This window comes from Pempheris klunzingeri, chromosome 23 (assembly GCF_042242105.1).
Source record: "Pempheris klunzingeri isolate RE-2024b chromosome 23, fPemKlu1.hap1, whole genome shotgun sequence".
Taxonomy (NCBI): Eukaryota; Metazoa; Chordata; class Actinopteri; order Acropomatiformes; family Pempheridae; genus Pempheris; species Pempheris klunzingeri.
The window spans coordinates 192,501-215,590 of NC_092034.1; the positions used below are offsets into that span (position 1 = coordinate 192,501).

Genomic DNA, 23,090 nt, shown 5'->3' on the forward strand with positions numbered 1-23,090 from the left:
ACACACACACACACACACACACACACACACACCGACACACACACACACAGACATATACACACACACACACACACACACACACACACACACACACACACACACATACACACACACACACAGACACACACAGACACACACAGACACACACAGACACACACAGACACACACAGACACACACTGTTACCATCACAGTCGAAGGAACTCTCATGTTTCTGTTATGAAGACGTGACATGTTTTTACCTGTGAAACACTCCAGGAAGTCTTGTTCCAGTTTGATGGCTCGATCCAGAGCCTTCCTCGCCTGATCCTCCGACAGACGCTTGTTCAGGTCCCTGCACACACACACACACACACACACAGGATTTATTCAGTTTGGGAAATCCCTCCATCTCTAGAAAGCATCAGCTCAGCCGTCAACTCAGCAGGGACTAGTCATCATCTCTGTAACTAAGGGCGTAACTAGGGGTGTAACTAAGGGCGTAACTAGGGGCCTCAGTCCTGACGGCACATCCTCTCGTGTAATATTGCTTCACCAAACAACCCCAAACACGTGAGGTCACATTGGCATCCCCACTGATGACCTCACTGGTGAAATCACTGATGACCTCACTGATGACCTCAGGACTTACAGGATGTTCTCCAGGGACCGGGGTCGGATGAAGATGGCGACGGGGTGGAGCTGAGCCGCCTGCAGCCTCCTCACCGCGTTGGCCGACACGTCCAGGATGCAGTGCTTCCCCTGGAGAACACGCACAGCTGTTACCACGGCAACCAGCACGCTCTCACCCATCACCGTGGTAACCACGTATTTAAGATGTGTCATGGTGGTTGGGCTCTGCTCTACAGACGCCGTCATGACAACCAAGATATCCCATACACATCACCATGACAACCACTGTCACCATCACTATGATGTATACCAGGGGGGTCAAACTCAATCAAAGAAAGGGCCAAAATTTAAAACACGGTCTAAGTCACGGGCCAAACGGGCTCAACATTTATGGTAAATGGTAAATGGTCTGTCTTTGTATTCTCCTTTCTAGTTATTCAACCACTCAAAGATCTTTACATCACTTCCTCATTCACACATCACTCATACAGGAGGGATGTAATTTAGAGGAGACTGTTCTTTCACACTCATTCACACTCTGAAGCTGCTTCAGGAGCCAGTTGGGGTTCAGTGTCTCCAAGGACACTTTGACATGTTGACCCATAGGAGCTGGGGATCGAACTCTGTGACTCTGTTATTATAGTATATAATATAATATATATATATTTTATCCAGAAATATGAACGTAAACAGCCAAACTTCAACAACTTTTCCTCAATAAAATAAATAGAATTTTAAATATTTTTTTATTTTCTGTACTATCCTGATGTTTTGTCTCATAGTGTCGTCTTATATTTATATTCTTTAATTATGACCACATCAGCTCCACAAACAAGACACACAGGTTCACCTCCGACAGACAGACAGAGAGGTAAAACTCCGCCCCCCACCTGCTGAGAAAGTCTCTGTTTTCAAAGTCCACTTTTCGTTTAGTCATTTATTTTGGGGGGGCTTAATGGAGCGTTTCCACTAGAACCTACTCCGAGTAGAGCTGAGTAGGTTCTAGTGGAAACGCGCCATAAGTGTCGCTATAACAGCGCTGATCGATGCATTGATCCGCTGATCGGTGTGTCATTATACCTGGGGGAGGAGGGGCTGCTGCACGGGTCCTGACTAGCGCGTCAGCTGTTCAGTGCATTGTGGGATTTGTAGTATTAGAGGTGGGAGTGCTGTTTACCGACGGGCCGTTCTTAATAGTCACATGAAATGATCTCGCGGGCCGAATATAACTGTATCCTTTTATATGTACCCGTGAGCCTTGAGTTTGACATATGTGATGTATACCGTATGAAACATCACCGTGGCAACCATCACCACGCGTCTCACCTGCTCGGCCACCTGTCTCACGCTCTGCACCGACGTCCCGTACAGGTGGTTGTTGTACTGCCCCGCCTCGATGAAGCGATGGGATTGGATGTCCCGCTCCATCTGTTCCCGTGACGACACAAAGTGGTAGTCCCGCCCATCAGCCTCGTAGTCCCTCCGGGGGCGGGTCGTGTCTGCGGACAGAGGGAGTCACGTCACTGACTTCCTGTTTGCTCACTTCCTGTGCGACGTGAGGACACTTACGGGGGACGCAAGAACCAAACTTGTCGGGGAACTCGGACAGCAGGTCGTCGTTGACTCGGTCTTTGGTCGGCCCCAAGATGATGACGGGCCGAGCGTAGTCCACTGGAGAGAGAGAGAGAGAGACAGGAAGCTGTAGGAGCACGGGGGGGGGGGGTTCAGGCCTGGTGCTGGTCTGAGCCCCCCCCCCACAGTGGACCTCTAATGATCATCAGTCAGTGAAAAGGATGAAAACACAGCGTTAAAGTGACTCTGACCTTCAATCTGAGTGATGAGCTCGTAGCTGTGGACGAACCCCTCCCTGCCTGGGGGAACAAAACACACCGTCACACACACACACAGACACACACACACCGTCACACAGACACACACACACACACCGTCACACACACACACACAGACACACACACAGACACACACACCGTCACACACACACACACACACACACCGTCACACACACACACCGTCACACACACACAGACACACACACCGTCACACATACACACACGTCACACACACACACCGTCACACACACACACACACACACACCGTCACACACACCGTCACACACACACACCGTCACACACACACACAGACACACACACACACACACACACACACACACAGACACACACACACACACCGTCACACACACACACACACACACACACACACACACACACACACACCGTCACACACACACACAGACACACACACACACACCGTCACACACACAGACACACACACACCGTCACACACACACACACACACACACACACACACCGTCACACAGACACACACACACACACACCGTCATACACACACACACACACAGACACACACACACACCGTCACACACACAGACACACACACACCGACACACACACACACACACACACCGTCACACACACACACACACACACACACACACACACACACACCTCACAGCAACAACACCAGCCACAACACTGAATTGCTTAGTTTACCTTTACTCTTCATACGGGACCACTCCTTCCTCTCCACCCTGAAACACACACACACACACAGTGCATCACTACTACAGCACCACAGTGTTGTACTACAGTATTACTACAGTACCACAGTGTTGTACTACAGTATTACTACAGTAGCACAGTGCTGTACTACAGTATTACTACAGTACCACAGTGTTGTACTACAGTACCACTGTGCTGTACTACAGTACCACAGCGTTGTACTACAGTATTACTACAGTAGCACAGTGCTGTACTACAGTATTACTACAGTACCACAGTGTTGTACTACAGTACCACTACAGTAGCACAGTGTTGCAGTCTGAGTGTGTCCAGTGAACCTGTGCTTGGAGGGGATGTAGCCCAGCTCCTCCAGCGCCCCCTGCTGGCTGACCCGTCTGGCCTGCCACCACTCGTCATCGGAGCTGTCCGTCACGTGAAGAACCTCCCCGAAGCCGAAGTCCAGCGCCTGTGACAGGACGCCGCAGTCCCACTGCTTATCGTAGTCAAACAGCGCCCTGCAACATCCACAGCACAGCATGACTCCGCCCCCACCTGGCCCCCACCTGGCCCCCACCTGGCCCCCACCCGCACTCCATCGTGTGGCCTGGACCAGGTGAGCCACCTGTCCAGGTGTGTTTACCTGACATAGAAGCTGCGGTTGGTCCTCAGACTCCCAGACGAGCTGTTCATCATCTGCTCCCTCAGGTCGTGGATCTTTGCTTCAAAACGACTGTACTCTGCTCACACACACACACACACACACACACACACACCATCATACTGACACACCTGGATACCTGAGGACACACAGGTGTAACACAGTGCCCAGGTGTGTGTGTGTGTGTGTGTGTGTGTGTGTGTGTGTGTGTGTGCTCACCCTCTGGTCTGTACTGTGCTACTATGGTAACGGTCTGTCCAGCATTCTTCAGAGCAGCTGCTGCCTGTTCATGTGTCGCATACCTGAGATCCACACCGTTCACCTGCACACACACACACACACAGACACACACACAGACACAGACACACACACACACACACATACAGTAACACACACACACACACACACACACACACACACACACACAGACACACACACACACCGTCACACACACACACACACACACACACACACACAGACACACACACCGTCACACACACACACACACACACACACACACACACACACACACACACACACACACACACACACACACACTGTTAATGTGTAATTCTGTGGAGAACCAACATTTATCGACCGCTTTTTTATAAACGTCCATGTGATCAGGTAGAGGATGAACCAGCAGACAGCAGCTCCTGTCTGCAGAGGATGAACCCCTGGATGTTCAGACAGCAGCTCCTGTCTGCAGAGGATGAACCTACAGACCACCAGTGTGTGTCAGAGGGTCCTTCAGGGCTTCACCTGGTCTCAGACCTGATACTGATACTCACACTGAGGATCTGGTCTCCCTTGCGGAGCTCCCCGCTCAGGTCAGCTGGTCCTCCTGCCAGGATGAAGGAGATGAAGATGCCCTCTCCGTCCTCTCCACCAACGATGTTGAAGCCCAGACCGGTGGACCCCCGCTGCACGCACACCCGGCGGGGCTCCCGGGAGTAGTCGTCCTCTCCCATCATGCCACGGGGGATGGGTGAGTATCGTCGCGGTGATGGAGGAGGGAGGGCTTGTGGGTAGTCACACATGTAGTCCGGCTCCATATAGGCTGCAGAGAAATACCGGAGCTGTGATGAAGTCCTGCTACTGCCCCCTAGTGGCTGCTCTGTGAACCGAGCCTGAACTAAACACTGAGATACATGAGTGTGTCACAACCAGGAAGTGATACAACCAGGAAGTGATACAACCAGGAAGTGAAACAACCAGGAAGTGTTACAGCCAGGAAGTGTCACAACCAGGAAGTGTCACAACCAGAAAGTGATACAACCAGGAAGTGAAACAACCAGGAAGTGTCACAACCAGGAAGTGTGGGAGCCAGGTGTACATACAGCTGGTGAGGTCGGGGGGGCTGTATCGATCAGCAGGGTGGATGTACTGCGAGGTGGGCGTGGCCACCTTAAGGTAGACCACCTCCCCCGTGTTCTTCAGGGCCGACACGGCGTCTTCATGAAGGACGTCCTCCAGGGACACGTGGTTCACCTGCGGGGTCAGAGGTCAGGTCAGAGCGCTGTGGATGAGCGACAGGTCAGCATAAACCGCTGGGCTCCTCCCTACCGCCAGTATTTTGTCCCCGATCTGCAGTCGGCCGTCGCGGTGGGCCGCCCCGCCCTCAATGATCTTGGTGACGTAGATGCTGTTGTCTCCGGGAACGTGCTGGTTCCCCAAGCCGCCGGCGATGCTGAAGCCCAGACCTGGAGCAGACAGGGAAGGAGTTAGTCCACACACTACCTCCTCGTCTCCTCGGCTCCTCGGCTCCTCTCCTACCTTTAGGGCCCTTCATCAGTTTGATTTGCATGATGCGTTCACTTGGTGGGCGTCGCCGCAGGACGTACAGCCTGACGACAGGCCCCGCCTCCTTCAGCGCTTCCACGGCGATAGAGTGAGTGACCTCACGCACGTCCACGTCGTTAACGAATACAATGCTGTCGTTCACCCTGGGGGGGGGGGGGGGGGGGAAGAGTGTGAGTGTGTGTGTATGTGGTTGTTTGTGTTAGTGTGTGTGTGTGGTTGTGTGTGTACCTGAGGCGTCCGTCCTGGGCTGCTGCCCCCCCAGGGATGATCTTGGTGATGAAGATGGAGGGGTCGTCTCCTATATGAGGGTTATCGGTTCCTCCTGCGATGCTGAAGCCCAGACCAGAGTTCCCCTGAACACACACACACACACACATTTAAATCCAGCCACGTGTTTCCCACAATGCAACAGTTACTAGCTGTTCTAACCTGTGTCTGGTCTCTACGCTAAGCTAAACTAGCTGTTCTAACCTGTGTCTGGTCTCTACGCTAAGCTAAACTAGCTGTTCTAACCTGTGTCCGGTGTCTATGCTAAGCTAAACTAGCTGTTCTAACCTGTGTCCGGTGTCTATGCTAAGCTAAACTAGCTGTTCTAACCTGTGTCCGGTGTCTATGCTAAGCTAAACTAGCTGTTCTAACCTGTGTCCGGTGTCTATGCTAAGCTAAACTAGCTTGTCTTGTCTGTGATGATTGACAGCTGGACTTTGAACGATTCCTAAAATAAACTGCAGCAAATTAAAAATAACTTCAGCTGTCAGTTTATTTATAACCAGAACCAGTGTGTGTGTTTGTGTGTGTGTGCTAGTGTGTATCACAGTGTGTGTTAGTGTGTATCAGTGTGTGCTAGTGTGTATCACAGTGTGTGTTAGTGTGTATCAGAGTGTGTGCTAGTGTGTATCACAGTGTGTGTTAGTGTGTATCAGTGTGTGCTAGTGTGTATCACAGTGTGTGTTAGTGTGTATCAGTGTGTGTGTTAGTGTGTATCAGTGTGTGCTAGTGTGTATCACAGTGTGTGTTAGTGTGTATCAGTGTGTGTGTTAGTGTGTATCAGAGTGTGTTAGTGTGTATCAGAGTGTGTTAGTGTGTATCAGAGTGTGTTAGTGTGTATCAGAGTGTGTTAGTGTGTATCAGAGTGTGTACTTCCTCTCACCCTCTCCAGAGTGTGTGTTAGTGTGTATCAGTGTGTGTTAGTGTGTATCAGAGTGTGTTAGTGTGTATCAGAGTGTGTTAGTGTGTATCAGTGTGTGTTAGTGTGTATCAGAGTGTGTGTTAGTGTGTATCAGTGTGTGCTAGTGTGTATCAGAGTGTGTGTTAGTGTGTATCAGAGTGTGTGTTAGTGTGTATCAGAGTGTGTTAGTGTGTATCAGAGTGTGTGTTAGTGTGTATCAGAGTGTGTTAGTGTGTATCAGAGTGTGTTAGTGTGTATCAGTGTGTGTTAGTGTGTATCAGAGTGTGTTAGTGTGTATCAGTGTGTGTTAGTGTGTATCAGAGTGTGTTAGTGTGTATCAGTGTGTGTTAGTGTGTATCAGAGTGTGTTAGTGTGTATCAGTGTGTGTTAGTGTGTATCAGAGTGTGTTAGTGTGTATCAGAGTGTGTTAGTGTGTATCAGAGTGTGTTAGTGTGTATCAGTGTGTGTTAGTGTGTATCAGAGTGTGTTAGTGTGTATCAGAGTGTGTTAGTGTGTATCAGAGTGTGTTAGTGTGTATCAGTGTGTGTTAGTGTGTATCAGAGTGTGTGTTAGTGTGTATCAGAGTGTGTGTTAGTGTGTATCAGAGTGTGTTAGTGTGTATCAGTGTGTGTTAGTGTGTATCAGAGTGTGTGTTAGTGTGTATCAGAGTGTGTTAGTGTGTATCAGAGTGTGTTAGTGTGTATCAGAGTGTGTTAGTGTGTATCAGTGTGTGTTAGTGTGTATCAGTGTGTGTTAGTGTGTATCAGAGTGTGTGTTAGTGTGTATCAGAGTGTGTTAGTGTGTATCAGTGTGTGTTAGTGTGTATCAGAGTGTGTGTTAGTGTGTATCAGTGTGTGTTAGTGTGTATCAGAGTGTGTGTTAGTGTGTATCAGAGTGTGTTAGTGTGTATCAGTGTGTGTTAGTGTGTATCAGAGTGTGTGTTAGTGTGTATCAGTGTGTGTTAGTGTGTATCAGTGTGTGTTAGTGTGTATCAGAGTGTGTTAGTGTGTATCAGAGTGTGTTAGTGTGTATCAGAGTGTGTGTTAGTGTGTATCAGTGTGTGTTAGTGTGTATCAGTGTGTGTTAGTGTGTATCAGAGTGTGTTAGTGTGTATCAGTGTGTGTTAGTGTGTATCAGTGTGTGTTAGTGTGTATCAGAGTGTGTGTTAGTGTGTATCAGAGTGTGTTAGTGTGTATCAGAGTGTGTGTTAGTGTGTATCAGAGTGTGTTAGTGTGTATCAGAGTGTGTGTTAGTGTGTATCAGAGTGTGTTAGTGTGTATCAGAGTGTGTGTTAGTGTGTATCAGAGTGTGTACTTCCTCTCACCCTCTCCAGAGTGTGTGTTAGTGTGTATCAGTGTGTGTTAGTGTGTATCAGAGTGTGTTAGTGTGTATCAGTGTGTGTTAGTGTGTATCAGTGTGTGTTAGTGTGTATCAGAGTGTGTTAGTGTGTATCAGAGTGTGTTAGTGTGTATCAGTGTGTGTTAGTGTGTATCAGTGTGTGTTAGTGTGTATCAGAGTGTGTTAGTGTGTATCAGAGTGTGTGTTAGTGTGTATCAGAGTGTGTGTTAGTGTGTATCAGAGTGTGTGTTAGTGTGTATCAGAGTGTGTGTTAGTGTGTATCAGAGTGTGTGTTAGTGTGTATCAGAGTGTGTGTTAGTGTGTATCAGAGTGTGTGTTAGTGTGTATCAGAGTGTGTTAGTGTGTATCAGAGTGTGTGTTAGTGTGTATCAGAGTGTGTGTTAGTGTGTATCAGAGTGTGTTAGTGTGTATCAGAGTGTGTGTTAGTGTGTATCAGAGTGTGTACTTCCTCTCACCCTCTCCAGAGTGTGTGTTAGTGTGTATCAGTGTGTGTTAGTGTGTATCAGAGTGTGTTAGTGTGTATCAGTGTGTGTTAGTGTGTATCAGTGTGTGTTAGTGTGTATCAGAGTGTGTGTTAGTGTGTATCAGAGTGTGTGTTAGTGTGTATCAGAGTGTGTGTTAGTGTGTATCAGAGTGTGTGTTAGTGTGTATCAGAGTGTGTGTTAGTGTGTATCAGAGTGTGTGTTAGTGTGTATCAGAGTGTGTGTTAGTGTGTATCAGAGTGTGTTAGTGTGTATCAGAGTGTGTGTTAGTGTGTATCAGAGTGTGTGTTAGTGTGTATCAGAGTGTGTGTTAGTGTGTATCAGAGTGTGTGTTAGTGTGTATCAGAGTGTGTGTTAGTGTGTATCAGAGTGTGTTAGTGTGTATCAGAGTGTGTGTTAGTGTGTATCAGTGTGTGTTAGTGTGTATCAGAGTGTGTGTTAGTGTGTATCAGAGTGTGTGTTAGTGTGTATCAGAGTGTGTGTTAGTGTGTATCAGAGTGTGTTAGTGTGTATCAGAGTGTGTGTTAGTGTGTATCAGAGTGTGTACTTCCTCTCACCCTCTCCAGAGTGTGTGTTAGTGTGTATCAGTGTGTGTTAGTGTGTATCAGAGTGTGTTAGTGTGTATCAGTGTGTTAGTGTGTATCAGAGTGTGTTAGTGTGTATCAGTGTGTGTTAGTGTGTATCAGAGTGTGTACTTCCTCTCACCCTCTCCAGAGTGTGTGTTAGTGTGTATCAGAGTGTGTGTTAGTGTGTATCAGAGTGTGTGTTAGTGTGTATCAGAGTGTGTTAGTGTGTATCAGAGTGTGTGTTAGTGTGTATCAGAGTGTGTTAGTGTGTATCAGAGTGTGTGTTAGTGTGTATCAGTGTGTGTTAGTGTGTATCAGAGTGTGTTAGTGTGTATCAGAGTGTGTTAGTGTGTATCAGTGTGTGTTAGTGTGTATCAGAGTGTGTGTTAGTGTGTATCAGTGTGTGTTAGTGTGTATCAGAGTGTGTTAGTGTGTATCAGAGTGTGTGTTAGTGTGTATCAGTGTGTGTTAGTGTGTATCAGTGTGTGTTAGTGTGTATCAGTGTGTGTTAGTGTGTATCAGAGTGTGTGTTAGTGTGTATCAGTGTGTGTTAGTGTGTATCAGAGTGTGTGTTAGTGTGTATCAGTGTGTGTTAGTGTGTATCAGAGTGTGTTAGTGTGTATCAGTGTGTGTTAGTGTGTATCAGTGTGTGTTAGTGTGTATCAGAGTGTGTGTTAGTGTGTATCAGTGTGTGTTAGTGTGTATCAGAGTGTGTGTGTTAGTGTGTATCAGTGTGTGTGTGTTAGTGTGTATCAGTGTGTGTTAGTGTGTATCAGAGTGTGTGTAAGTGTGTATCAGAGTGTGTGTTAGTGTGTATCAGAGTGTGTTAGTGTGTATCAGAGTGTGTGTTAGTGTGTATCAGAGTGTGTACTTCCTCTCACCCTCTCCAGAGTGTGTGTTAGTGTGTATCAGTGTGTGTTAGTGTGTATCAGAGTGTGTTAGTGTGTATCAGAGTGTGTTAGTGTGTATCAGAGTGTGTGTTAGTGTGTATCAGTGTGTGTTAGTGTGTATCAGTGTGTGTTAGTGTGTATCAGAGTGTGTTAGTGTGTATCAGAGTGTGTGTTAGTGTGTATCAGTGTGTGTTAGTGTGTATCAGAGTGTGTGTTAGTGTGTATCAGTGTGTGTTAGTGTGTATCAGAGTGTGTTAGTGTGTATCAGTGTGTGTTAGTGTGTCAGAGTGTGTTAGTGTGTATCAGTGTGTGTTAGTGTGTATCAGTGTGTGTTAGTGTGTATCAGAGTGTGTGTTAGTGTGTATCAGTGTGTGTTAGTGTGTATCAGAGTGTGTTAGTGTGTATCAGAGTGTGTGTTAGTGTGTATCAGTGTGTGTTAGTGTGTATCAGTGTGTGTTAGTGTGTATCAGTGTGTGTTAGTGTGTATCAGAGTGTGTGTTAGTGTGTATCAGAGTGTGTTAGTGTGTATCAGTGTGTGTTAGTGTGTATCAGTGTGTGTTAGTGTGTATCAGAGTGTGTGTTAGTGTGTATCAGTGTGTGTTAGTGTGTATCAGAGTGTGTTAGTGTGTATCAGAGTGTGTTAGTGTGTATCAGTGTGTGTTAGTGTGTATCAGAGTGTGTGTGTTAGTGTGTATCAGTGTGTGTGTGTTAGTGTGTATCAGAGTGTGTTAGTGTGTATCAGTGTGTGTTAGTGTGTATCAGAGTGTGTTAGTGTGTATCAGTGTGTTAGTGTGTATCAGTGTGTGTGTGTTAGTGTGTATCAGTGTGTGTGTGTTAGTGTGTATCAGTGTGTGTTAGTGTGTATCAGTGTGTTAGTGTGTATCAGTGTGTGTTAGTGTGTATCAGTGTGTGTTAGTGTGTATCAGAGTGTGTTAGTGTGTATCAGTGTGTTAGTGTGTATCAGTGTGTGTTAGTGTGTATCAGTGTGTTAGTGTGTATCAGTGTGTGTTAGTGTGTATCAGTGTGTGTTAGTGTGTATCAGTGTGTTAGTGTGTATCAGAGTGTGTTAGTGTGTATCAGAGTGTGTTAGTGTGTATCAGTGTGTGTGTTAGTGTGTATCAGTGTGTGTTAGTGTGTATCAGTGTGTGTTAGTGTGTATCAGTGTGTGTTAGTGTGTATCAGTGTGTGTTAGTGTGTATCAGTGTGTGTTAGTGTGTATCAGAGTGTGTTAGTGTGTATCAGTGTGTGTTAGTGTGTATCAGTGTGTGTTAGTGTGTATCAGAGTGTGTTAGTGTGTATCAGTGTGTGTGTTAGTGTGTATCAGTGTGTGTTAGTGTGTATCAGTGTGTGTGTGTTAGTGTGTATCAGAGTGTGTTAGTGTGTATCAGAGTGTGTTAGTGTGTATCAGTGTGTGTGTTAGTGTGTATCAGTGTGTGTTAGTGTGTATCAGAGTGTGTTAGTGTGTATCAGAGTGTGTTAGTGTGTATCAGTGTGTGTGTTAGTGTGTATCAGTGTGTGTTAGTGTGTATCAGAGTGTGTTAGTGTGTATCAGTGTGTTAGTGTGTATCAGTGTGTGTTAGTGTGTATCAGTGTGTGTGTGTTAGTGTGTATCAGAGTGTGTTAGTGTGTATCAGAGTGTGTGTGTTAGTGTGTATCAGAGTGTGTTAGTGTGTATCAGTGTGTTAGTGTGTATCAGAGTGTGTTAGTGTGTATCAGTGTGTGTGTTAGTGTGTATCAGAGTGTGTTAGTGTGTATCAGTGTGTGTGTTAGTGTGTATCAGAGTGTGTTAGTGTGTATCAGTGTGTTAGTGTGTATCAGAGTGTGTTAGTGTGTATCAGTGTGTGTGTTAGTGTGTATCAGTGTGTGTTAGTGTGTATCAGTGTGTGTGTGTTAGTGTGTATCAGAGTGTGTTAGTGTGTATCAGAGTGTGTTAGTGTGTATCAGTGTGTGTGTTAGTGTGTATCAGTGTGTGTTAGTGTGTATCAGAGTGTGTTAGTGTGTATCAGAGTGTGTTAGTGTGTATCAGTGTGTGTGTTAGTGTGTATCAGTGTGTGTTAGTGTGTATCAGAGTGTGTTAGTGTGTATCAGTGTGTTAGTGTGTATCAGTGTGTGTTAGTGTGTATCAGTGTGTGTGTGTTAGTGTGTATCAGTGTGTGTTAGTGTGTATCAGAGTGTGTGTGTTAGTGTGTATCAGAGTGTGTTAGTGTGTATCAGAGTGTGTTAGTGTGTATCAGAGTGTGTGTTAGTGTGTATCAGTGTGTGTGTTAGTGTGTATCAGTGTGTGTTAGTGTGTATCAGTGTGTGTGTGTTAGTGTGTATCAGTGTGTGTTAGTGTGTATCAGAGTGTGTGTGTTAGTGTGTATCAGAGTGTGTTAGTGTGTATCAGAGTGTGTTAGTGTGTATCAGTGTGTTAGTGTGTATCAGAGTGTGTTAGTGTGTCAGAGTGTGTTAGTGTGTATCAGAGTGTGTTAGTGTGTATCAGTGTGTGTTAGTGTGTATCAGTGTGTGTTAGTGTGTATCAGAGTGTGTTAGTGTGTATCAGTGTGTGTTAGTGTGTATCAGTGTGTGTTAGTGTGTATCAGAGTGTGTTAGTGTGTATCAGTGTGTGTTAGTGTGTATCAGAGTGTGTTAGTGTGTATCAGTGTGTGTTAGTGTGTATCAGAGTGTGTTAGTGTGTATCAGAGTGTGTTAGTGTGTATCAGTGTGTGTTAGTGTGTATCAGTGTGTGTTAGTGTGTATCAGAGTGTGTTAGTGTGTATCAGTGTGTGTTAGTGTGTATCAGTGTGTGTTAGTGTGTATCAGTGTGTGTTAGTGTGTATCAGAGTGTGTTAGTGTGTATCAGAGTGTGTTAGTGTGTATCAGTGTGTGTTAGTGTGTATCAGAGTGTGTTAGTGTGTATCAGTGTGTTAGTGTGTATCAGAGTGTGTTAGTGTGTATCAGTGTGTGTTAGTGTGTATCAGAGTGTGTACTTCCTCTCACCCTCTCCAGAGTGATCTCCTCGTACTCCAGCTCTCCCTCTGATCCGTTCATCTGTGGAAACAGAGCAGCGTTTCTAATCACATACAGCGTCTCTACGCTCGTCTCCATGGCAACTCCATGGTAACAGCTGTTCGGCCCGCAGGGGACTGTTACCAAGGCAACTGTTACTGTAGCCATAGCGCCCCCCCGTCCCCCGTCCCCACAGTCACCAGCTCAGCAGGGTTATTACAGCACTTCCTGCCGCCACGGTAAAAACATCACAGTCATCGCCGGACTGATGGTTCGCCATGGTTACCTGTCACTAACAGGACACGCCGGCCAGTCAACACGCTAACAGACAACACGCTAACAGCTCAGCTAGCTGCTAACCCCAGCCTGTAACATCTGATCTGTTCCTGTTCCCCACAGGATGAACTGGAATGACTCTATTGGTCCTCTGAGGTCTCCTGTGGCGCCACCATCAGGACATCATGTGTCCAAATGGAACCACAGACATTTCCATCAGCCTCCGCACTTTAACTCTCCTGTGGACACGTATGACATGAAGACAGGAAACGTCCTGTAGATAACTGAAGTGGAAGCTAACGTCCTGTAGATAACTGAAGTGGAAGCTAACGTCCTGTAGATGACTGAAGTGGAAGCTAACGTCCTGTAGATGAAGTGGAAGCTAACATCCTGTAGATAACTGAAGTGGAAGCTAACGTCCTGTAGATAACTGAAGTGGAAGCTAACGTCCTGTAGATGAAGTGGAAGCTAACGTCCTGTAGATAACTGAAGTGGAAGCTAACGTCCTGTAGATGAAGTGGAAGCTAACGTCCTGTAGATGAAGTGGAAGCTAACGTCCTGTAGATGACTGAAGTGGAAGCTAACATCCTGTAGATGAAGTGGAAGCTAACGTCCTGTAGATGACTGAAGTGGAAGCTAACGTCCTGTAGATGAAGTGGAAGCTAACGTCCTGTAGATAACCGAAGTGGAAGCTAACGTCCTGTAGATGAAGTGGGAGCTAACGTCCTGTAGATAACTGAAGTGGAAGCTAACGTCCTGTAGATGAAGTGGAAGCTAACGTCCTGTAGATAACTGAAGTGGAAGCTAACGTCCTGTAGATAACTGAAGTGGAAGCTAACGTCCTGTAGATGACTGAAGTGGAAGCTAACGTCCTGTAGATGAAGTGGAAGCTAACATCCTGTAGATAACTGAAGTGGAAGCTAACGTCCTGTAGATGAAGTGGAAGCTAACGTCCTGTAGATGAAGTGGAAGCTAACGTCCTGTAGATAACTGAAGTGGAAGCTAACGTCCTGTAGATGAAGTGGAAGCTAACGTCCTGTAGATGACTGAAGTGGAAGCTAACATCCTGTAGATAACCGAAGTGGAAGCTAACGTCCTGTAGATGACTGAAGTGGAAGCTAACGTCCTGTAGATGACTGAAGTGGAAGCTAACGTCCTGTAGATGAAGTGGAAGCTAACGTCCTGTAGATAACCGAAGTGGAAGCTAACGTCCTGTAGATGAAGTGGGAGCTAACTTCCTGTAGATAACTGAAGTGGAAGCTAACGTCCTGTAGATAACTGAAGTGGAAGCTAACGTCCTGTAGATGAAGTGGAAGCTAACGTCCTGTAGATAACCGAAGTGGAAGCTAACGTCCTGTAGATGAAGTGGGAGCTAACTTCCTGTAGATAACTGAAGTGGAAGCTAACGTCCTGTAGATAACTGAAGTGGAAGCTAATGTCCTGTAGATGAAGTGGAAGCTAACGTCCTGTAGATGAAGTGGAAGCTAACGTCCTGTAGATAACTGAAGTGGAAGCTAACGTCCTGTAGATAACCGAAGTGGAAGCTAACGTCCTGTAGATGAAGTGGAAGCTAACGTCCTGTAGACAACTGAAGTGGAAGCTAACGTCCTGTAGATGAAGTGGAAGCTAACGTCCTGTAGATAACTGAAGTGGAAGCTAACGTCCTGTAGATAACCAAAGTGGAAGCTAACGTCCTGTAGATGAAGTGGAAGCTAACGTCCTGTAGACAACTGAAGTGGAAGCTAACGTCCTGTAGATGAAGTGGAAGCTAACGTCCTGTAGATAACCGAAGTGGAAGCTAACGTCCTGTAGATAACCGAAGTGGAAGCTAACGTCCTGTAGATAACTGAAGTGGAAGCTAACGTCCTGTAGATGAAGTGGAAGCTAACGTCCTGTAGATAACTGAAGTGGAAGCTAACTGACCTCTGACCTCTGTCATGGACACAGAAACAACAAACTAACCGTGACGTTCACAGAAAAACAAATGAGACAGAAACGTAACCAATCACAGCGTGAGCCCCGATAGTGACCCGGTCTTTTCTACAACATGATTGGCTGCTCCACAGGCCCCTCCCCCTTCACCACTGAGCCAATCACATGCTGAGAAAGCGGCGGACCGTTCCTACCATCATCCGCTGCCTGTGTCTCTTGGCTTTCCTCACGTTGTTGATGAATCTTCGTCCCATCTTCTTGGCGTACCACACTGACACAAACATCACTTCCTGTTTCCCTACCTGTCTCTCTCTCTCTCTGCCCGTCTCTCTCTCTGTTACATAAAGACTGATGGAGTGACGGATGAATAATTAACAACCAAACAGAGAGAGGAAGAGGGGGAGGGAGAGGACGCTCTCAGCAGAAGCTCGTTAGGTGTCGTTTCCTGGATGCGTTAACGAAGCCTCAGACATGACTGACAGCTCGGCGCATCGCTCGATTGCCCAGAGAGAGAGAGAAGGTGATAAACGACAGCAGTCCTTTGTTAGAAGAAGAGACACGATGGAGAGAGCAGTCCTTCAAAAAGAGAGAGAGAGGGAGAGAGGCTGTTTATCACTCGCACGCCCTCTCTGTCATCCCTCATTCCTCCTCCGCTCGCTCTGCTCGACCCTTCTGACGCTGCACTGCACATCCCTCCCTCCCTCTCTACCTCCCTCTCTCTCCCTCTCTACCTCCCTCTCTCTCTCTCTCTACCTCTCTCTCTCTGTCTCTCTCTCCCCTCTCCCCCTCTCCGTCTCTCTCTCTCCCCTCTCTCTCTCTGAAGGAATCCCCTCCCCTCTGTGATGTCACTCTGCCGCTGGCCAGGGGGGAGGAGGGTCATTGAATTCATACAAAAAGAATAATTTCTGCACACACACACACACACACACACACACACACACACACACATATTTCAGGCTAATGTTGTTGCCATGGCAACCCCCATCCTCTTGGTTGCCATGGCGACGGCCGAGCAAAAAAAGGCAGAGGGATGCATCATATTCAGAGTGGGCAGAGGCAGCCCACGCTGAGGGTGTGTGTGTGTGTGGTTGTATTTGGACTTCTGTGATAACAATATAAATGCAGCATTCATAGAAAATCTGAAACATGAATGATAAAACTAATAATAATAATCCTGCTGCTCAGTAACACTCCAGTAACACACCAGTAACACTCCAGTAACACACCAGTAACCATAGCAGTAACACTCCAGTAAGACACCAGTAACACTCCAGTAACCATAGCAGTAACCATAGCAGTAACACTCCAGTAACACACCAGTAACCGTAGCAGGAACACTCCAGTAACACTCCAGGAACACTCCAGTAACACACCAGTAACACACCAGTAACACACCAGGAACACTCCAGTAACACACCAGGAACACTCTAGGAACACTCCAGTAACACACCAGTAACACTCCAGTAGCACACCAGTAACCATAGCAGTAACACTCCAGTAACACACCAGTAACCATAGCAGTAACACTCCAGTAACACACCAGTAACCATAGCAGTAACACACCAGTAACACACCAGGAACACTCCAGTAACACTCCAGTAACACACCAGGAACACTCCAGTGACACACCAGTAACCATAGCAGTAACACTCCAGTAAGACACCAGTAACCATAGCAATAACACTCCAGTAACACACCAGGAACACTCCAGTAACACTCCAGGAACACACCAGTAACACTCCAGTAACACACCAGGAACACTCCAGTAACACTCCAGGAACACACCAGTAACACTCCAGTGACACACCAGGAACACTCCCGTAACACTCCAGTAACACTCCAGTAACACACCAGGAACACTCCAGTAACACACCAGTAACCATAGCAGTAACACTCCAGTAACACACCAGTAACCATAGCAGTAACACTCCAGTAACACACCAGGAACACTCCAGTAACACACCAGTAACACACCAGGAACACTCCAGTAACACTCCAGTAACACACCAGGAACACTCCAGTGACACACCAGTAACCATAGCAGTAACACTCCAGTAAGACACCAGTAACCATAGCAATAACACTCCAGTAACACACCAGGAACACTCCAGTAACACTCCAGGAACACACCAGTAACACTCCAGTGACACACCAGGAACACTCCCGTAACACTCCAGTAACACTCCAGTAACACACCAGGAACACTCCAGTAACACACCAGTAACACTCCAGTAACACTCCAGTAATACTCCAGGAACACTCCAGTAACACACCAGGAACACACCAGTAACACTCCAGTAACACTCCAGTAACACACCAGGAACACTCCAGTAACACACCAGTAACCATAGCAGGAACACTACAGTAACACTCCAGTAACACTCCAGTAACACTCCAGTAACACACCAGGAACACTCCAGTAACACACCAGGAACACTCCAGTAACACACCTGTAACACTCCAGTAGCACACCAGTAACCATAGCAGTAACACTCCAGTAACACACCAGGAACACTCCAGTAACACTCCAGGAACACACCAGTAACACTCCAGTGACACACCAGGAACACTCCCGTAACACTCCAGTAACACTCCAGTAACACACCAGGAACACTCCAGTAACACACCAGTAACACTCCAGTAATACTCCAGGAACACTCCAGTAACACACCAGGAACACACCAGTAACACACCAGTAACACTCCAGTAACACTCCAGTAACACACCAGGAACACTCCAGTAACACACCAGTAACCATAGCAGGAACACTCCAGTAACACTCCAGTAACACACCAGTAACACACCAGGAACACTCCAGTAACACACCAGGAACACTCCAGTAACACACCTGTAACACTCCAGTAGCACACCAGTAACCATAGCAGTAACACTCCAGTAACACACCAGTAACCATAGCAGTAACACACCAGGAACACTCCAGTAACACACCAGTAACACACCAGGAACACTCCAGTAACACTCCAGTAACACTCCAGTAACACACCAGGAACACTCCAGTGACACACCAGTAACCATAGCAGTAACACTCCAGTAAGACACCAGTAACCATAGCAGTAACACTCCAGTAACACACCAGGAACACTCCAGTAACACTCCAGGAACACACCAGTAACACTCCAGTAACACACCAGGAACACTCCAGTAACACTCCAGTAACACACCAGGAACACTCCAGTAATACTCCAGGAACACTCCACTAACACACCAGGAACACACCAGTAACACTCCAGTAACACACCAGGAACACACCAGTAACACACCAGTAACACACCAGGAACACTCCAGTAACACACCAGGAACACTCCAGTAACACACCTGTAACACTCCAGTAGCACACCAGTAACCATAGCAGTAACACTCCAGTAACACACCAGGAACACTCCAGTAACACACCAGTAACACACCAGGAACACTCCAGTAACACACCAGTAACACTCCAGTAACACACCAGTAACACTCCAGTAACACACCAGGAACACTACAGTAACACACCAGTAACACTCCAGTAACACTCCAGTAATACTCCAGGAACACTCCAGTAACACACCAGGAACACACCAGTAACACTCCAGTAACACTCCAGTAACACACCAGTAACACTCCAGGAACACTCCAGTAACACTCAAGTAACACACCAGGAACACACCAGTAACACTCCAGTAACATTCCAGTAACACTCCAGTAACACACCAGGAACACTCCAGGAACACGCCAGTAACACACCAGTAACACTCCAGTAACACACCAGTAACACACCAGGAACACTCCAGTAACACACCAGGAACACTCCAGTGACACACCAGTAACCATAGCAGTAACACTCCAGTAAGACACCAGGAACACTCCAGTAAGACACCAGTAACACTCCAGTAACGCTCCAGGAACACACCAGTAACACTCCAGTAACACACCAGGAACACTCCAGTAACACTCCAGGAACACACCAGTAACACTCCAGTAACACACCAGGAACACTCCAGTAACACTCCAGTAACACACCAGTAACACACCAGGAACACTCCAGTAACACTCCAGTAACACACCAGGAACACTCCAGTAACACTCCAGTAACACACCAGGAACACTCCAGGAACACTCCAGTAACACTCCAGTAACACACCAGGAACACACCAGGAACACTCCAGTAACACTCCAGTAACACACCAGGAACACTCCAGTAACACTCCAGTAACACACCAGTAACACTCCAGTAACACACCAGTAACACTCCAGTAACACACCAGGAACACTACAGTAACACTCCAGTAACACTCCAGTAACACTCCAGTAATACTCCAGGAACACTCCAGTAACACACCAGGAACACACCAGTAACACTCCAGTAACACTCCAGTAACACACCAGTAACACTCCAGGAACACTCCAGTAACACTCAAGTAACACACCAGGAACACACCAGTAACACTCCAGTAACATTCCAGTAACACTCCAGTAACACACCAGGAACACTCCAGGAACACTCCAGTAACACACCAGTAACACTCCAGTAACACACCAGTAACACACCAGGAACACTCCAGTAACACACCAGGAACACTCCAGTGACACACCAGTAACCATAGCAGTAACACTCCAGTAAGACACCAGGAACACTCCAGTAAGACACCAGTAACACTCCAGTAACGCTCCAGGAACACACCAGTAACACTCCAGTAACACACCAGGAACACTCCAGTAACACTCCAGGAACACACCAGTAACACTCCAGTAACACACCAGGAACACTCCAGTAACACTCCAGTAACACACCAGTAACACACCAGGAACACTCCAGTAACACTCCAGTAACACACCAGGAACACTCCAGTAACACTCCAGTAACACACCAGGAACACTCCAGTAATACTCCAGTAACACTCCAGTAACACACCAGGAACACACCAGTAACACTCCAGTAACACTCCAGTAACACACCAGTAACACTCCAGGAACACTCCAGTAACACTCCAGTAACACACCAGGAACACACCAGGAACACTCCAGTAACATTCCAGTAACACTCCAGTAACACACCAGGAACACTCCAGTAACACTCCAGTAACACACCAGGAACACTCCAGTAACACTCCAGTAACACTCCAGGAACACACCAGTAACACTCCAGTAACACACCAGGAACACTCCAGTAACACTCCAGTAACACAACAGTAACACACCAGGAACACTCCAGTAACACACCAGCAACACTCCGGTAACACACCAGTAACACTCCAGTAACACACCAGTAACCATAGCAGTAACACTCCAGTAAGACACCAGTAACACTCCAGTAACCATAGCAGTAACCATAGCAGTAACACTCCAGTAACACACCAGTAACCATAGCAGTAACACTCCAGTAAGACACCAGTACCACTCCAGTAACCATAGCAGTAACCATAGCAGTAACACTCCAGTAACACACCAGTAACCATAGCAGTAACACTCCAGTAACACACCAGTAACCATAGCAGTAACACTCCAGGAACACACCAGGAACACACCAGGAACACACCAGGAACACTCCAGTAACACTCCAGTAACACACCAGTAACACACCAGGAACACTCCAGTAACACTCCAGTAACACACCAGTAACACACCAGGAACACACCAGTAACACTCCAGTAACATTCCAGGAACACTCCAGTAACACACCAGTAACACTCCAGTAACACACCAGTAACACTCCAGTAACACACCAGTAACACACCAGGAACACTCCAGTAACATACCAGGAACACTCCAGTAAGACACCAGTAACACTCCAGTAACACTCCAGGAACACACCAGTAACACTCCAGTAACACACCAGGAACACTCCAGGAACACTCCAGTAACACACCAGTAACACTCCAGTAACACACCAGTAACCATAGCAGTAACACTCCAGTAACACACCAGGAACACTCCAGTAATACACCAGGAACACTCCAGGAACACTCCAGTAACACTCCAGTAACACACCAGGAACACTCCAGTAACACACCAGTAACACTCCAGTAACACACCAGGAACACTCCAGTAACACACCAGGAACACTCCAGGAACACTCCAGTAACACACCAGTAACACTCCAGTAACACACCAGTAACCATAGCAGTAACACTCCAGTAAGACACCAGTAACACTCCAGTAACCATAGCAGTAACCATAGCAGTAACACTCCAGTAACACTCCAGGAACACTCCAGTAACACACCAGGAACACACCAGGAACACTCCAGTAACACACCAGTAACACACCAGGAACACTCCAGTAACACACCAGGAACACTCCAGGAACACTCCAGGAACACACCAGTAATACACCAGTAACACTCCAGTAGCACACCAGTAACCATAGCAGTAACACTCCAGTGACACACCAGTAACCATAGCAGTAACACTCCAGTAAGACACCAGTAACCATAGCAGTAACACTCCAGTAACACACCAGGAACACACCAGGAACACTCCAGTAACACTCCAGTAACCATAGCAGTAACCATAGCAGTAACACTCCAGTAACACACCAGGAACACTCCAGTAACACACCAGTAACACACCAGGAACACTCCAGTAACACTCCAGGAACACACCAGTAACACTCCAGTGACACACCAGGAACACTCCCGTAACACTCCAGTAACACTCCAGTAACACACCAGGAACACTCCAGTGACACACCAGTAACCATAGCAGGAACACTCCAGTAACACTCCAGTAACACACCAGTAACACACCAGTAACACACCAGGAACACTCCAGTAACACACCAGGAACACTCCAGTAACACACCTGTAACACTCCAGTAGCACACCAGTAACCATAGCAGTAACACTCCAGTAACACACCAGTAACCATAGCAGTAACACACCAGGAACACTCCAGTAACACTCCAGTAACACTCCAGTAACACACCAGGAACACTCCAGTGACACACCAGTAACCATAGCAGTAACACTCCAGTAAGACACCAGTAACCATAGCAGTAACACTCCAGTAACACACCAGGAACACTCCAGTAACACTCCAGGAACACACCAGTAACACTCCAGTAACACACCAGGAACACTCCAGTAACACTCCAGTAACACACCAGCAACACACCAGTAACACACCAGTAACACACCAGGAACACTCCAGTAACACACCAGGAACACTCCAGTAACACACCTGTAACACTCCAGTAGCACACCAGTAACCATAGCAGTAACACTCCAGTAACACACCAGGAACACTCCAGTAACACACCAGTAACACACCAGGAACACTCCAGTAACACACCAGTAACACTCCAGTAACACACCAGTAACACTCCAGTAACACACCAGGAACACTACAGTAACACACCAGTAACACTCCAGTAACACTCCAGTAATACTCCAGGAACACTCCAGTAACACACCAGGAACACACCAGTAACACTCCAGTAACACTCCAGTAACACACCAGTAACACTCCAGGAACACTCCAGTAACACTCAAGTAACACACCAGGAACACACCAGTAACACTCCAGTAACACTCCAGTAACATTCCAGGAACACTCCAGTAACACACCAGTAACACTCCAGTAACACACCAGTAACACTCCAGTAACACACCAGTAACACACCAGGAACACTCCAGTAACATACCAGGAACACTCCAGTAAGACACCAGTAACACTCCAGTAACACTCCAGGAACACACCAGTAACACTCCAGTAACACACCAGGAACACTCCAGGAACACTCCAGGAACACACCAGTAACACTCCAGTAACACACCAGTAACCATAGCAGTAACACTCC

The 23,090-nt window shown here is 46.9% G+C and overlaps 1 protein-coding gene across 1 annotated transcript in view; it reads right to left on the minus strand.

Moving 5' to 3' along the window:
* The window catches only part of LOC139223318 (disks large homolog 4-like), a 33,632-nt gene that overhangs the window by 1,074 nt on the left and 9,468 nt on the right, over positions 1-23,090 (minus strand). The window contains exons 5-19 of the mRNA XM_070855304.1: positions 13,077-13,127; positions 5,861-5,985; positions 5,606-5,775; positions 5,396-5,532; positions 5,170-5,320; positions 4,621-4,889; positions 4,049-4,151; positions 3,812-3,908; positions 3,510-3,686; positions 3,163-3,200; positions 2,434-2,481; positions 2,180-2,281; positions 1,937-2,109; positions 630-739; positions 241-332 (exon numbers count right to left, since the gene is read on the minus strand). Of these exons, the coding sequence (XP_070711405.1) occupies positions 241-332; positions 630-739; positions 1,937-2,109; positions 2,180-2,281; positions 2,434-2,481; positions 3,163-3,200; positions 3,510-3,686; positions 3,812-3,908; positions 4,049-4,151; positions 4,621-4,889; positions 5,170-5,320; positions 5,396-5,532; positions 5,606-5,775; positions 5,861-5,985; positions 13,077-13,127 (1,843 nt within the window). The remainder of the gene's footprint in view (positions 1-240; positions 333-629; positions 740-1,936; positions 2,110-2,179; positions 2,282-2,433; positions 2,482-3,162; positions 3,201-3,509; positions 3,687-3,811; positions 3,909-4,048; positions 4,152-4,620; positions 4,890-5,169; positions 5,321-5,395; positions 5,533-5,605; positions 5,776-5,860; positions 5,986-13,076; positions 13,128-23,090) is intronic.